Below are 16,765 nucleotides of genomic sequence, written 5' to 3'. Positions count from 1 at the left end.
AAGACAAAGAATCAATTTTTTTAAACAATATATTCAATTAGATATATCGGACTAAATATAATGCTTTTTCAAAATCAAAAATCACTACCTGTGCAATATGTTAGCAATTAAAACATTTTTAAAAAGTAAAAATTATAAATAAAATCTGTTTGAAAATGTAGATTTTTACCTTGCTGATGTCTACTGGTGTGGGAGTAAAGGTCACTGGAGTGGTAGGTACTAAGGGGCCAATGAGCTCTTGTTTCCCTTCTCCATGATCCAAAATGTATTTCTGACATGGCTCTACCTTCAGCTTGACTCTCGGGAGCAGAGCGTCAGAGCATGGAGCAAAACCAGGTGGAGGCAAGAAGCGAAACTCTCCATGCCGTCCTCCAAACAGAAAACGAACCCTGATTTCCAGAAAAAAGAAAAGGAATGCATTTATTGGCATTGAAGTGTGACCTGAGACAAAAATACATAAGAATGATTTTTCAGTAAACATTTGACTTATCTTTAACATTTATAATTACACTTTACTATAGGAAAATGACAGCCTACTCAAACACAAATTAAACTTATTAGTAAGGACAGTATATTAAGTCAAGAATTAACCAGTTAGACAGTTAAACAAAAACAGATCTCAACTACTGACTTGACTCCAGCAGAAAAGCTGACCACAGGATAAAGAAGGCCATCAGCACCGAAGTTCTCCAACATGCCCTGCACAGGCAGACCATTGACCCTGAAGGAGATGCAGAGAGCACTGAGGTCGAGGCAGCAGCTGACCACATCGTCATCTTTCAGCAGGTGAGGGAAGGGAGAGCTCACTCTACGGCCCACACCGCCTGAGATTCAGGAGAGACAGTCCTCAAAGTCATGTACAGATTTCTTTTATTTTGTTGTTTGTTAGTAGTTCCTCCTCTACTCAACTTCTCCTCAACTCAAAATGAGACAGCATTTTATCTGCAGTAAGGCAATACTAAGACTGAAAACATACCATACCATTCAATGAAACCCCCAAAACTTAAAGCAACATTATGTAGAAATTGGGATTTGTGTGAATGGCGGCCCCCACAGTTTCTGAGTGCAACACTACTGTCATAAATCCAAATGCCAGGTGTGTAACACTTTGTCAGATGTAATGTAGGTGCTAACTAAAAACAAAACTCATTACTTCATAACAATGTTATGTGTTGAAAACCTGTATCTTGAAGTAAACAAGTATGTAACACTGTGATCCTCTCACTGAACGTTGCTTTAAAATAAGTTAAAATAAATTGTATGGTTTTATATCATTTCAAAACAATGTTCACATTTCTGTGTAATTATGGCATTCAAAACATGCTATAAAAGGCTTAGGCTTAGATTATAGCGACATATAATTTTGTAACATGCTTCTGGGCCCACCGCATGGCTATCATTGATATAACACAAAAGTACATCATTATTTATTATCAGATCAATTCTTAATTCCTAAAAAGGAATAAATTTCCGTTGCACTCAGTGTTGTTGCAGTACCTGAGACTGGACAGTTTCTGGATTTATTATGATAAATGCTGCTGGTTTAATAGCAATCTCTCCCCATATCTCTCTTCGTAGGCTTTAAGTAACAAGCAGTAATAGATGACTGGCTTTCTCTGGGTACCTGTTGCTGAACAGTGGCAGTTATTGCTTTTATTTCAATAGCTGCTGAGATTTCAGGCTTTCCAAAAAGGCAAATAAAATCTAGTTTATTGAATTTCTTTATTGTTCCTTTTAATTAGACATGGTACATAAACCATATATGGCACCAAATTAAATGCACAAAGATTTCTTAATCTAAATTTTTACCATCTCTAGATGCCGATGTTTGTATGTGGTGCAATATACTCTATTGTGCAATGATTTTAAAACGTCCCTAAAGTCTACTATGCAGTCTCTTCGCCTGAGTTTGTGAAGGAATTCAAGATTACAGAGGACAAATAAACACTCTATGCTGGGTCATAAATCTTTCTTGTAGATGTGACATCCTATATTCAATCCTGCAAAACACATGTATACTCTGTGTGTGTGTGTGTGTGTGTGTGTGTGTGTGTAAATGTACAGTATGTTTAGATTGCTTTGCTCATACTTTCTGCTGGTCTACTGTATATTTGTACTCTTTGTTAGATATCTTGCACTCTTAAATCTAGAAAATTAAACTCTTAAGAGTCAGTACAAAGACTGACAAAACTAAACAAGAACCAAAAAGCTGTTATACATGCCAACATATTTCAGTGAGCTACTCCCCCGCCAAACTTCTACTGTAAACTCTGGTTTGATCTCATCCTCACCTGACCAGAGGTGAAGCCCATCAAAGCTGTAGGAACAGAGGTCGTCTCCCACTCCATTGCCCCCCCAGCCTTCACCTCCTGTGGGCCTGGGCTGGTAGCCCTCAGTACAAGCCCAGCCAACACGCAGGTGTGTGGGCTCAGATGTGAGGAAGGAGTCGATGTGATCCACAACCAGCTCGTAGTACCACCTGCGATGCTGGGCTGAATCTTCCCCCATAGCCAAGAAGATGTTTGGTCTCATGCTGAGGTGGAAGAATGTGGAGAGCAAACCAAAGTCAGTAAAAATGGCAAATAAAAGACAGTGATGGATAGTGGTGCCTCTCTTTCATCTCATTTGTGAAAGATGTTGTGAAGTTGCAAAGATAGATTAGGGGGTATGTTATATTGGAGTGTGTAAATAAATGACTTTTTTCTTGTATCACAGAGAATCACTGAAATGAATATCTCAGTCTCAGGTACGCTTCTTTGATTTTTACCATAACTACACCATGTAGGACCCCACACTGCATTTCCCTTATTCAGGGCAATTGGTACTCTGTGCAGCCCACAAAGAACATAACTCTCATGGGATCAGTCCATGCAGTGTCTATATATATATATATATATATATATATATATATATACATATATATATATATATATATATATATACATATATATATATAAATAAATGAACAAATACAGACCCAGGCTCTTGTAGAGGCTTTCATTTTGACCTCCCAATATCAATGCTGAAACTAAATTACCAGAAATAATACCAGAGGCAGCGTATGAGAAACAATACGGTGGAGAGGTATGTGACCGAGAGAATGACGTGGTGATGGAATTAAGTCTGGCCAACAGGGTGTCTGGAGAATAAATGCCAGTTCATATAATGACACTAACCTTGCCCTAGACAGAGCTCTCATGACACTGCACGGAAGGAGGGATTTGAGATATTGGGAAAAGGAAACAGAGAGAAAATATGATTTGGTTTAGATGATAGAAGAGATTGGATAAAAATGGAAAAGAAGAATGGATAAAGAAAAAAAAGAATAGGAAAAAGAGCATCTGGAAGAACTGACAAAATGTGGCAGGCAAGAGAAGATAGAAAAGAGAAATATGCAATTGATGAGATACAGGAAATGAAAATGAAAGCAGATGTACTAATAAAGCATTTAGCGGAACAAGAAGTAAAAGTGATAGAATGAGAAATGACTTGAGGAGAAAGAGAGGGCTGGGGAATGGACTGAGCAGGTGTGAAGAATATGAAACAAAATAAGCTGTAAGGCCTGAGGAGCAAAATGGGCTGCTGATAGAGAAAAGCATGATAAAAGAAGGCAGCTGCTGAGGAAAAAAAGAGCAGGTGAGGTAAAAAGAAAAAAAAACAAGCTCAAAGAAAAATGAAATGGAAACTGCCTACAAGATCAGACTGGCACAGTGGGCCAAAAGAACATGAAATATGATGAAACTTTCTACAAAGTGTCCAAACATTAATTCTGTTGAGCTATACCATCTCAGGCAGCGGGCAACTTTTCAGAGAAAATGATTGATAACTGCGAGGAAATAGAATAGATCCTGGTCTGATCTATCAGACAAAAAGAATTAGTGCAGCAAATGAAGGAGCGACATTGAAGGAGACAAGTAATTTTTCTGTGAACTCCAACCCAGAAAAAATGAGTGCTGCACTGTGGAGAAACTGAAGTGTCTCTTGTACCAAGGACATAGACATCATTACAGATGAAAGTCTAATAAAAGGATACCGCAGGCAGCAGCAGTATCATCTCTACAGTTGACAAACAGCACTCAGCTAAACAAATGCATGAGCAAGCATGAGAAGAAGCCTTCAGTCAGTGGTGGCTCTAAGAATAAATTAATGGACAGGATATGGGAAGATGCACTCCATGCAACACAGACACATTTTAAATCTGCTTTTATAATTTTTTTATTTTCATATTTTCAACTTGTTGAAGTCTGATTTGTGTGTATAGTGAACAGACAAAATTAGAAAGACACAGATATGACAGAATGGAGGATAAAAAAATAACTCAGACAAAACCAAGTCATCCTATTTGGAGAAAACACTGGAAAATTGTACCTGGTGACCCGATTAGCCAGACGTGTTTGGAGCAGCAAGTCTCTGTCTGGCAGCAGGCTGTCACAGATGAGGTTCTGATTGGATCGGACCGCCACACCATGGCACACACACAGAGAGCACAGCACCTCCAGCACCTGGAACACAACCTGTCAGCACTTCATCTAGCAACAGCTCCATTAAACACATGGAAATTATCCTACATTAGGGAACAGATCAAAAACTGCTATTATTGACACCACACTTGTTTTTGCATGAGTGCAACACTGACAGCTTATTTTCCAAACCATGCTGCATAAATAACAGGCAGATTTTGAGATGACATTTCCAAGATAATAATAGATGAGTTGTTTCCCCTAAAAATCTAAATTTAGATAAGCTACTGCATTCCAGACAATAAACGCAGAAATAACATGACAATATAGGCAACAAATGGTCATTTTGCAGAATGCACATTAATTCTCATGATCTTTATTTCAAACACCTTGTAAACACTACCTTGTGGTTGCATCCATGCTTGTCAAGAAAAGAAAGGATTGAATGAATGTGTCCTTCTTTGATGGCATTCAGTGCTTCAGGACTTTCCACTAGGACACACTGCAGAACCTCCAAGACTCCTGTTCATAACAGTAGGAGATTGTTTATAGTTGATATTTATGCACTGGGGTTGTAAAAACAAATTTAGTTTAGTCCATCTATGCTACATAACAGAGAATAAAAAAGAAATCAGTCAGGCTCTAAAAGATATAATTGTTAATGAAATGCCCACAAATCCAACTAACCAGAAGAGGCCTCCAGCCGATCTAGCCTGCTAATCAGCCAGTCTAGAGAACCTGAGAAATGCGCACAGTTTACACGGTTTTCCCGGAGCAGAGCAGCTGAAAGGGTAAAAAGAAGGAAACATAAGAGGAAGAAGTCTTCCTGGATCATTTTTAGGATAAATGCATTTAAATGGCTTATTAACAGCTTAGTAGATATCAAAGAAGGAAAATATGTATCTATTTGTTATCTGTGTCAGTGGATAATCAATGCTGTGGTGCCATTATTGAAAATGAAAAGTGGTATTGAGCCATCCATATTGAAAAGATATGTGTTAATTCTCACCTAGTAGCTCATAGAAACGGTTGAGGATGGTCTCCCACTCTTCTCCTGTGTCACTTTGAACAGCCTCAGCAAAATGAGACGCGCTGCTAAATTGGTGTAGACGGTCGATACAATCTAAGACCAAATCTATCACACCCTGAAAAGAAATGGTGTAATTATGGAACAGTGACGAACACATCCCATATAAGTCAGATTTATTCATTCACACATGTAGATTTATTTACCTCTTCTTGAAACATGTGCTGCCGATTCTTTAGAGCCGTCATGTTGTTCTGTTTTGCTTCATGGTCTAGCCCCTCTGGTGGAGGCTGGAAATAGTTTATTAGATCCTGCAGACTACATGTTACTATCTCCACTGGCAGGCTGACAGACGTGAGGTTTCCTTGTTGACTAAAACCATCCAGTTTCCTAAAGAAAAGGTGGGTTAGGTATAATAAAAAAAAATATCATAGGAGGTGCCAAGGGCCTAAGGATATCAAGTACCATTGTATACGATTGATCAACTGTTATTTGCGTTTTAAAGAGAGAAAACTGAAAGTGTGACACACTATGTGAGTACCTGGTTGAAACGATTAATCAATTAATTTCTTTTTTTTTATTAATTATCAACTATTTTTATAATCTATAAATCCATTTCAGTTTTTTTTTTAAGAAAAAAGTCATACTTTTCTGATTTCAGCTTCTTAAATGTGATTATTTTCCTGTTTTTCTTTACTCCTTTTTTTGTAAACTGAAAATCTTTGGGTTGTGGACAAAACAAGACATTTGAGGACGTCATCTGTCATTACCTCACAGATTAATCATCAATGAAGATAATTTTAGTTGCAGCCCAAACCTGAGCCCCAAGTTATTCCATCTTTTTAATTTTTCTCTCAGTGCAGAAGAGACCTATTTTTGCATTTTTTTCAGTTTTTTTAGATACATGGTAGAATTCCCATGGGATCTTGAAAATGTTTTGGTATTTTGAAAAAGTCTGTGGTACTGTTTCTGGTTATTATGTCTGTGTATCTTTCTGTACGTGTGCACAATACACAATAAAGTACAAAACCATGGCACATCTCATACAGGCCATAGGTACTACATTAAGTACGACGGGTATACAACAAGGACTAAAACCTGACAGGTAACTAATTTTGAGGCGTTTAAAGCCTACTCAATATTTGAAAGTTTAAGAAAGTCTTATAAGAAACAGCTGATTTTGTTGTAAAAACATTAAGACTAAACATTTTGATAGGTTGAGTTTGTTTTTGTTTTTTAATCTTTGACACATACTGAGAGGGACATTTACAGTTGAAAAATCAACTTGTCAGTGCTCTCCATGCAAAGAAGACACTGATTATTTCAAACCTTGAATCACTTCTGTACTGCAAATTCTTGTAAATATCTGTCAATATATACACACCATAAACTCACTTGTTATTAGACATTTAGCAGAACATTTAGCCTAAATCTCTACTGAGGTAGAGAACACTGGAGCTGGAAACAACCTTCACTATATCAGTGTAGCCATGTCTGTATCAGAATGAGAGTTATTATTAGCATCCAGTACCTGATAAAGCGAGTGAAGAGGAGTGTAGCATTCCTCATGAGTCTTGCAGTGTGAGATTCTTCTTTCTGACAGCGAGACAGCGTCAGCCCATCATCCATATGACCCTCTCTGTGCAAAATTGCCTGGAAAATTAATTTGCAAATTGTTTCTTATTCATTCTTGGATTCAGTATATTTTCACATTTAATATTCTTTCAAGATAGTTGACACATAAAATGAGGTTTTGGCTCATCAGTAATAATTCTCTTACAACGGTAATTTGAATGTAAGGCTTTACCTTTCGCTGAGCTACTCCCATGCGTGTAGATTTGGCATCAGCAGTTTGATAGGTGAGCCAGAGCCCAGAGTCTACATGCTGAACAAAACATATGGAGTCTCCATACTTGATCTCTGGAGTTCCCATGCCATCAAAATTAGTCTTTGTGCCAGTGTCGAGCCTCTCCTATAGACAAAAAACTATTGTTACATGTATCACACACTGATGTATTTCTTTAATAATTAACTGATCATAAAGAAACTTTTGGATTATGAACTGATCACAGCAGCCCTAAAAAAAAGTAAGGTGTATCTTGTATCTTTCTCTTTTGGCTCCTGACCTTTGACGATCTAAAGCAGAAGGAGGCTGTGTTGATGTCAGCCTTGTCCCGATCAACCAGATGCAGGCCTTTCTCCTCTGTAAGACCCAGGTACCTCCCAGTGGTCATATGGCAAAGTCGGAAAGGCTGACCCCAGCATGTATGCCTACCACTCCAACTGAGGAATATCAAGAGCATTGTTTTTTATTGCTTTTGTTTTCCTCTGAAGGAAAGTTAACAGTTCACAAGATTCAGTTTTTCCACTTTATGGTTGAAACGGCAGGAGAGCAAACCAGGGACGAACAACCCTAATCCATTCTGGGCCAATGATATTAAATGTGATCCAGCAACACTGTACAGCCCTTGTGGGAGTAAAAAAAACAGCAGAAACAGAAATTCTTGGCCCTGCTCTGGCAGTGACCAGAGGCATTGTGTGCAAAATGATACTGACTCCCTGTACGGTCTGAACGACAACCAACTACTGTGCGTTTGTGTGCATCATTTTCTTTTTTCTGGAAATGTTCTTGCAAATGAGAATATGAAATTTGTTGGACTTTTCCAATAATAAGTGTACAACTGTGGACCATGACATCACATGTGTACTTACACAACACGCAGAATCTCGAGCCTCCACAGTGAGCGGGCATGGCTGGAGACTGATCCCATCTCATAATGCATTATCCTAGATTAATTAAAAAAAACATGACCACAGAAGTAAGGGAAGGTTTGTCTGGCTGGCATGAGAGGAGACTGTTTTTGTCAACTGACCTTTGCAGCTCTTCTCCGTGCTCTGCGGATGGAATAGTCAGACATGCATCACTATGGCTGTGGAGAAGCCGCAACGTGTCGCCCCCCTTCAGGTATCCTAGAATTAGCACAACAGATACCAGGCATATTCTCCACTGAAGAGACATTTTACTGCATCATTGAAACAGGCCATTTGTTGGCTGTAACTGGTATCAGAAGGGTAACAATAATAGCACAGATGGTATGCTTCATAGTAATGACAGGCACAGCTCTTGAGGCCTTTACACGCGGGGGACGGAAAAGCGCATTGTTTTTTTGGAATGAGATTGATTTCTTGTACAAGGCAATAGTGGACCTGATTGTTTATGTTTGTCATCGATGTGAGAAAGGACACAAATTTATAAAGACAATGTGACAAAGGTGACTTGGAATGAGTAACCTTGACTGCGCCCCACACAGACAGACTGATATATATAAGTGAGATTTACCTACAGGGGACTGAAGCTGTTATATCCATCTGTCCTCTCTTCAAATCGACCAGACTGCGTTGATAAAAACATTAAATTTACGGCGCAGAACATGTCAGTTGCTGGTCTGCGCTGATTCAATAGGTTAGTTTTTTTGTAACTTTGGTGTTAACGTATTAATAAATCTTGATAGACCTGCCTTGACTGGAGCCCCTGGAAAAGCAGCTGAGAAGAATCCGATATATTCAACCTATCTCTACCTGTCAGCAAGCCCGTCAGTGCTGCCCACAGGGCCCTCTCAGATCTTTGTTTTTCTGCCGGTCCTGCTTGGGCTGCTGTACATATCATTTTAATGTGATCATATACCCAGTGTGCGATTTCTGGGTAGAGGTGGGGGAGACTCCATTCCCCTGGTTAGCAAATGACAAAAATGCATCCCAGTTATTAACCTGACATCCCTCCTCATCTCCCCTGGGATGTCAGGGTCCTATATAGACCCAGACCTATAACTAATACATTATAGAGAATTATTACATTTTAAAAAGGTGTTTCCATTTTAACCAGCACAGCTTTTGTAGCCTTTACAGCATAAGCGGCCCAGGAAACTCACAGACCAATGGCAAGCATTGTCGATCACTCATGTGATGCTACTCAGACAATAAAATCTGTGTATGGTATTAGGCCTTGTAATTTGAGTCGGACAGATACACACACAGACGAGGATGAGTTGAGAGACAAAAGTCAGAAAAAATAGAAAGTGAAAGAATGGACTAAATTCTTCCCACGGGCAATTCAAAATCTGTATGTCGCATATCTGAGACTGTACCGATTATTCAAAGCGACAGGAGACAGCATGTTTTGAGCACAAATACTCAGATCAAACTTCAGTCACAGGAAATAAAATAATATATGTTAAAAATGAACAAATCACCTATTGAATATACATGTATTGCAAACATGCATATTGGAGGATACTTATTTGCGTCACTGCCGTTGTGAACAGTTTCGATGGGACATACTTGCAGGCGGGTATTTTGCATATTCGTGCTGTTTATTCGCCAGGTCCCCAGTGTGTTAATGCCTTAACACGAGTGCTAATTAGCATAATTAAAGTCTGGCATTTTAACATTTGCAATCTGATTTTGTCTCTAACATCAGTAGCCAAAAAAGGGTCATCACATATTGCTGGAATACCTCTTTGACCATTCTCAGTTTTTTGACACAACAGTCAGTTGTCAAACTTGCCTTGAGCAACTCCACCTCCAGAGCAGATGGGAGCAACACTCCAGAGAGTCTGCTGGAAGGCTGCATTAACAATCAGGCTGTCACTCAAGCTTTTGTTGTCAAATACAGAGCCAAAGGACAGGTGCTGGGAAGAAACAAAATGGTAATAACAAAAATGGGCTCATCAACAATGAATACAGCTCCTGATTTTACTCCTACAGTAGTTGTTATCCCAAACAATTATGCTAAACAACTCATCAGAGGCAAAGAGAACACAGATTGCAGACAACTGAAGAAAGTCAAAGGAAATTAAATCAATGACATAGAAATGGTAGTTTCTCATTCTTCAAAGCTCAGAGGAAGGATGGAGAAGAAATGCAGTGGAAAAGAACACACATTCAATTCAGCAACTTCCAATGTTTAAGTATTAGTCTTTCATTTGTTCTTTAGATGAATAACAGGGTGAGGGTGTTTGCCATTTAAAATAGTCTGAAATATTTGAAGCAGATTCTTTGTCATCTAGGCATTAAAAAGTCTTTACTGACTCACCAGATATCTCTCTGAGGACACATTAACCAATATGAGGTCATCTCCAACACGCACTTTCTCACCCTCTGACCTCTGTCTGGATGCTGGGTGGACGGTCCACCAACATGTCTCACCTGAACCACAAAACAAAGAGATGTCAGTTTTTTTCTGATTCACAGATGAAATTAAAAATAAACCAAATTATATTACAATTATAGAAAATCAATCAATCAGCTCAATCATTAACTGTTTAAAGGAGGTCCAATACTAAAATACCTGCTTTATCCTCTTGCAGACCAACATCAAAAGCCAGTTTGTCAGTCGAAGACTGAGATGAAGACAAGCAGCTGAGATACTAGGAGTTAAATGAATAGTAGAAATACATTTTAGTGAAAATATGAGCAAAAAGTCCTTTTAGAGTTGATAAAATAAGGAAAAAATTGAAAAAAAAGCCGGATATATTTGGATTTATCTCTGCATTTTATCAAGATGACTCACCATGCCACTGTATGAGTGTAGAAACAACACTGCCTGGCCATAAAGAAGGGTGCGATGGCTTCCTCCACCTTCCACCTGTGAATCAGAATGCATTATAGAACTCATAGTAATCACAGTAACAGCAGTGTGAAAAGTTAATCAATTCAAAATTATATAAATAGAAACATCAGTTCAAACAATGGCAAAAAATTAAGTAGAATATCAGAAACAAACAATCATAAAACATGTGCTTCATTTTGTTTGCTTGATACTTTATGTCTAAACCAGGTGTTCCAATTTTATGATGGCTTATTTGTCAGCGTTATAAGATAATGTTAACCTTGTTGCTCCAGATGAATAAATACAGTCCAAATCCCTCTCCAATATAGCCACAGATAAGATCACTATCTTTAGTGTAGTCAACGTATATTTAACTTTCTTGAAGTCTTGAAATCTTGATCAAATTTAAATTAAAATATGAATGTCACAATGACATTGATTTATAGCAAATAACATCTGTTCATAAGTGTTGAGATGCACTGGGAGACAAGAAGAAAAGACTTGCACCTCTGCAGCCAGGTGCTTGCTGTGGGTCAGCATCTCCTGCAGGGCTCTAACAGAGAGACACTGGGCCAGGACAAAGCCACATACAGACAGGTCTGGTGGAACATTCTGTGAGAAATAAGGAGACAACAGAGCATGTGTCACTGAGGTAGCTGCATATCTGTCTACTCTCTCCATAAGGTGACAAAGCAACTAGCAGTGACAAGGACCACAGCATTTTGGGGAAAAAAGGGAAAATTTGGCATACAAAAATAAGAAAACTAATAAATTATCCAAGATAAAGACGCTGGAAAAAAAAGGACGATAAATAAATAAGATAATTTAACCATGAAAGAAATATTATATAATATTATGTGTTATATTATTATTTTAGAGGTCATTTAGTCTTTCTAAACAGGTTAAACATTCAGACACTTTTTCGTAAATTATTTGCTCATTTTTACACATCCCTCTTCAGTACTTTGAATTTTATGAAGTGTGAGGATAATTGACAAATGGACTGCACTGGCAATGAGAATATACTGTGTAATCATCAAAATGGAGCTCTTTACTTTGCAGTTCGAAGTGGACTCAAGCCTGCAGAGTCTGCTGCCAAATCCCTCAGCAGCAAGACAGAGCTTCACATGTTCCTCCTGGGAGGTAAAGATACTCTGCAAAACCACATCATCTCCCTGAAAAAAAAAACAACACATTCATAGTGTGAGTATATTAAGATTCAACTTGTTTGTTTGTGAAGGACAAATCAATAATAAATGTTTATCATACCGAAAGGATTCAAGCACTCTGTGCACCCTCTGAAATGTGTTTAGGCCAAGAGACAAAAAACCTTCTATTGAATATCCTTTCAATAGAATCCTTTTAGGGAAGATAACAGTGTCTTTGGGTCTTTGGTGACCCAATCATTGCTAGCATGAATTTGGCCTTCAGGAAATAATGAAAACAACCCACAACAATCTAAAACATAAGCAACAGAAACACTGAACGAATTACATGAAAATATACAGAGTATATGGGAAGAAAATGTATCACTGAAGGTTTTACTGCACAGAGTTATATGTCTTCTCATGTCAAACGTTCAAGCTGATAATGTGATGTTAATTTCAGGAGACACATTCTTCCAACTTCCATTCAACTTCCATTCATATCATATCAATAACTTAAGCTTATCAGCTTAAAGGTTCTGAATCAGGAGGACTGACAGTTGGTTAAATAGTCTAAAAAAGTTAAAAGTTAAAAATAATGTGGGCGAACGTCAGCAGGCTGTTGTTGTTTCCGTGTGCCAGATACATACGTATTTAATGAACATTTCATATCCACTACTATACATTTATTTTGGAACATACAGTATAGACCAAGCATCTTTGGCAGTTTCTTAAAACTTTGAACACCAATCCTAAATGGATTCACTCAGATATTTGGATACACATTGAACATTGAATAAGCGTGATTGCAATGCTCCATAAGAAATAGCATCCTCTGCACTAATGTCCCTCAAATGAATTATTGTGCCCCTACATTAATAACTTCAGGGCACAATAAATGTAAGCATAAACCCCTTATTATATATCAGCAAAACATGGTCTAGTCCTTCTGTAGATGCATTTACAGTAGATCTCTGTCACCTGTCATCTGTATCTTATCTTAAGTCAAATGCCAAATGGACCACGCCAAAGGAATTAGGCCTTTCACATCTATTTAAGGAACTGCAGAGAGGGACAACAGACGACAGGTCTCCAAAGTACAGCCAGGACTACCAACACCTCTTCGTACCCGGGCTGTATACCTCCATATTGGGAAGATACTGCACCGTGTGACCCCTGATTCACCCTGCTGTCCACTCCTCATATCAGCAGTACTCTGCAATCAGTCAAACACACTGTCCAAGTCTGACGCACCATGTGGCATTCAGATGGCTAGAAGACTTGGCTCCTCTTTGGGGTAAATTCGGCAAGTGAATATACAATAAGCTATAAAACTTCATCCAAATGTCCCAAAAGCCCTGGCAATTGGAAATGCATGTTCATTCATTTGGATTTAAAACTTATGGTGGTCTGTATATTCTAATCTTTACACCTCAGGGTTTCCTATGGTGTTTTATTGTGTGGAAGTGGCCCATCTTTCCTCAAACAGTGACGGCCAAAGCTAACACTATGGCAAGTGAATACACTTTTATGACAAGAAGCAATGACCTGTCACGTCATTTACTAACTAAACTGACCATGAAACAAGATTCATTAGGATCTGGATGGCTTCCAACCATAGCTGAACAATTTCCTGGGGGAAACCCTGCATTTAATGTAATAATGTGTGACACTGATATCGACAGTGTAGTTTCATACTGTGGATCAATTTACAAATCTGAGCACTGGGTTCAGTAACCACCTCCATTACTGCCTGTGTGGGACCATGTGTATTTGTCTCATATCCACACCAGACACTTTCGCTGTGACATGCCCTTATCAAGGGGCAAAGATAACAAGCTGTGAGACAACTTACAACCCGGGAGCAATGATAGCATCTCGCAGTGAGGATGAAAAAAGCCATTTGTGGTCTTCCTTTACTACCAGTGACTAAAACTAAACAAAGTGACCAAGATAACAAGAATGCTGCTCGGAGCTGTGCAGTATATAATCACATTTATTATCAATTAAATGAATTGTAAGTGTTATTATTTAATGCGTTTCATACTGATAAATACAATATTTTTTGATAAGAATTTATAATTTTAATAAGAAGAATAGCATCATGAAAGGAGCATCTTTTAATTGACAGCCTTGGGTCATGCATAAAGTCTTACTTGATTTTGATAGACCAGCTTAATATTAACTATTGACTTGTTAGCTACAAGACAAACGCTGAATAAAAGCACCATTTTAAACATGAGTTGATTAAGAAATATATATTTATGAGATGTTGACTGGCTGCCTTCAGAAGAGCAATGTTAGGTTATTAACTAAGCAAGCTAATTGTTGACACCCCTGGAGCTAGCTACGTTAGCTTAGCTTGCCGAGCATTGACCAAATATTAGCCCTTAAATGCGGCATTAGTTTGGAAAGTTTCTGACTCACCGTTCGTAGAAACTGAAATTCATCATCGCTCTCTCCAGCATCAGTCATTATTTGAACCAAGTGAGCTGCATTAGCACAGACTCGAGCAATACTGGTGGCACAGAGGGGAGACAGAGCCGAGCCAGACTGGAGGAGCAGGAGAAGAAGGTGTACAGACGTTAACGTGTGGGCGGAGTTAAGATAAGGGCGTCCATTTTGTTTTATTAATCACAGCTGCTGTTTTGGCGGGAGTGTTTATGTCAAGTGCAGAAAGATTTTTGGTGCTAGCATCCATGTCAACCCACAGCTATTCACTTGTATATATCTTATAATGCTATAAGAGTACCTTCTCTTTATCTGAAAAGGATAAAGGTCTGGGCCTGCAGTGTAAGGTACATTTCTATCGTCACTATGTAGCTAGCATTAGCATCTGAACATGCAGGCTAATAGGGATGCTACCTGACATGTTCTTTCTAAGGACTAAACATGGCAGTGCTAATGAAAGATGTGTATCTAATTATTAATATTTATATGTTACTGCCTGGTAATGCTTTATTGTATGGGTTTGTTTCCTCATTATGCACTAGGAACATAATGATCACTCTTTGCTTTATAATTACAGGGTGAATATGGATGTAATTTAAATAACTGCATCATTCAAGCCCAAGTAAATAATCCTTTTCCTATTCATTTATAGGCTACTTGAAACCCGATTCTTCCTTTGTGTTGAGCAGTACGTTTTTTAGTTAGTAGACACCAGAGTGCACTTTTTTGGTAATAATAAGATAAATGTACCTTTATTCATCCCCGTAGGAGAAGTTAAATGCAATAGTCCACGATTGAATTGATTGGAACTCAACGCTGTCTCAGTTTCCCCATCATTTCTATCAAATTACACAATTCTTTGCAGGAAACATCTTGGCGTTAATGGGAAAAAATGATCAGTAAAATAAAAAGTAAAAAGAAAATCGGGGGAATTTCTGCTTGATTTTAATAACCCTTGCTAACCTTTTCATCAATTTATTTTATCAAAATTTTTACTTGTCCCTGTTGTATCTGGAAAACTAACAGATGGATTGTTTTGGATACTCCTGGTTTATGTGGGCAGATACTAACCTAATGCTTCTGGTCACCCCCTGACTTTTCCCAAGGCACACCACCACAACATACTGTAAGTTCCACTTGTACACAAATACATAAAAAGTCTAATGGATTAAGTACAATAACATACACTAAAGGCTGCGTTATCTCCACAGGATCCCTGTCCATTTTCGTTACATGACCTTTACCACACGTGTACCAAATTTCCACTTCCGCAGAAGATGTTGCACACTGTAATAGGTTGATTACAGTGACATTTGCTGACCACATTCTCTGCTTGGCAGAGAGAGAAGCCGTTTGAATTTTGTGATTCACTGACCTGTTCTGTAATCCAATCCAGTGGAGATTTCCTATATTTTTAGCCCTGAGTGTCAGTGCTCTATAAAAGCTAAATCTTTAACACATTGTTCTTTCCACCCAGTTCCACAATTTCATTTAATAGGACGAAGGAATAATTGCAGCCTCTGAAGATGACATTGCAGATGTCACTTTTTTCTACAAAGTCTGAACTACTTTACCAAGTAATATATTTTTCATTAGCTTAACTTTTCTCCCTGGCCAAGCATATTGAAGTACTTCTTAGCTTGTAAAACTAAAAATGCAACTCTCCCATTACTGCCAATATAACCCACACAACCCATCTCATCAGTATCATCTTCCAGTCTGACAGTATGTACTGTTTTATTGTCTTTTTACCTGATCAACCCCTCAATAATTTCATACAGATATGGGGAATTTTGCATATAGAAACCCGGTCATAAATGAAAATATAGGCTTGTTGTCCTGATATTTTTACAACCCACACTGATGGGGCTTTTGTTTACATGTGGATTAAGGCTTACAATATTTTTCAATCTACTGACAAATTGCAAATGACACACATAGTACAAGCAAGGATTTATCAGGTTGAAATACATGTTTGATTTAGTCACAAACAGTTTATTTAATTAATCCATATACCCTCAAGTACAAAGTTTAACTCATTGACTTGATTGATTACTGAGCCAGTAAATGTCTT

At 38.2% G+C, this 16,765-nt stretch overlaps 1 protein-coding gene across 1 annotated transcript in view; it reads right to left on the bottom strand.

Moving 5' to 3' along the window:
- Positions 1-14,782, bottom strand: part of ryr2b (ryanodine receptor 2b (cardiac)) — a 67,455-nt gene extending 52,673 nt beyond the window's left edge. Inside the window, exons 1-20 of the mRNA XM_073481742.1 lie at positions 14,668-14,782; positions 12,151-12,270; positions 11,603-11,707; positions 11,057-11,131; positions 10,835-10,913; positions 10,580-10,692; positions 10,052-10,175; positions 8,361-8,457; positions 8,200-8,274; positions 7,614-7,770; positions 7,295-7,459; positions 7,019-7,140; positions 5,694-5,877; positions 5,470-5,605; positions 5,148-5,243; positions 4,864-4,982; positions 4,369-4,502; positions 2,292-2,533; positions 632-824; positions 170-389 (exon numbers count right to left, since the gene is read on the bottom strand). Coding sequence (XP_073337843.1) covers positions 170-389; positions 632-824; positions 2,292-2,533; positions 4,369-4,502; positions 4,864-4,982; positions 5,148-5,243; positions 5,470-5,605; positions 5,694-5,877; positions 7,019-7,140; positions 7,295-7,459; positions 7,614-7,770; positions 8,200-8,274; positions 8,361-8,457; positions 10,052-10,175; positions 10,580-10,692; positions 10,835-10,913; positions 11,057-11,131; positions 11,603-11,707; positions 12,151-12,270; positions 14,668-14,715 — 2,604 coding nt within the window. The 5' untranslated portion in view covers positions 14,716-14,782. The remainder of the gene's footprint in view (positions 1-169; positions 390-631; positions 825-2,291; positions 2,534-4,368; positions 4,503-4,863; positions 4,983-5,147; positions 5,244-5,469; positions 5,606-5,693; positions 5,878-7,018; positions 7,141-7,294; positions 7,460-7,613; positions 7,771-8,199; positions 8,275-8,360; positions 8,458-10,051; positions 10,176-10,579; positions 10,693-10,834; positions 10,914-11,056; positions 11,132-11,602; positions 11,708-12,150; positions 12,271-14,667) is intronic.
- Between the last annotated feature and the right edge of the window lie 1,983 nt (positions 14,783-16,765).

This window comes from Pagrus major, chromosome 15 (assembly GCF_040436345.1).
Source record: "Pagrus major chromosome 15, Pma_NU_1.0".
Lineage (NCBI taxonomy): Eukaryota > Metazoa > Chordata > Actinopteri > Spariformes > Sparidae > Pagrus > Pagrus major.
The sequence above is the reverse complement of the archived record's forward strand: the minus strand, read 5'-3'. Positions and strand labels throughout refer to the sequence as shown.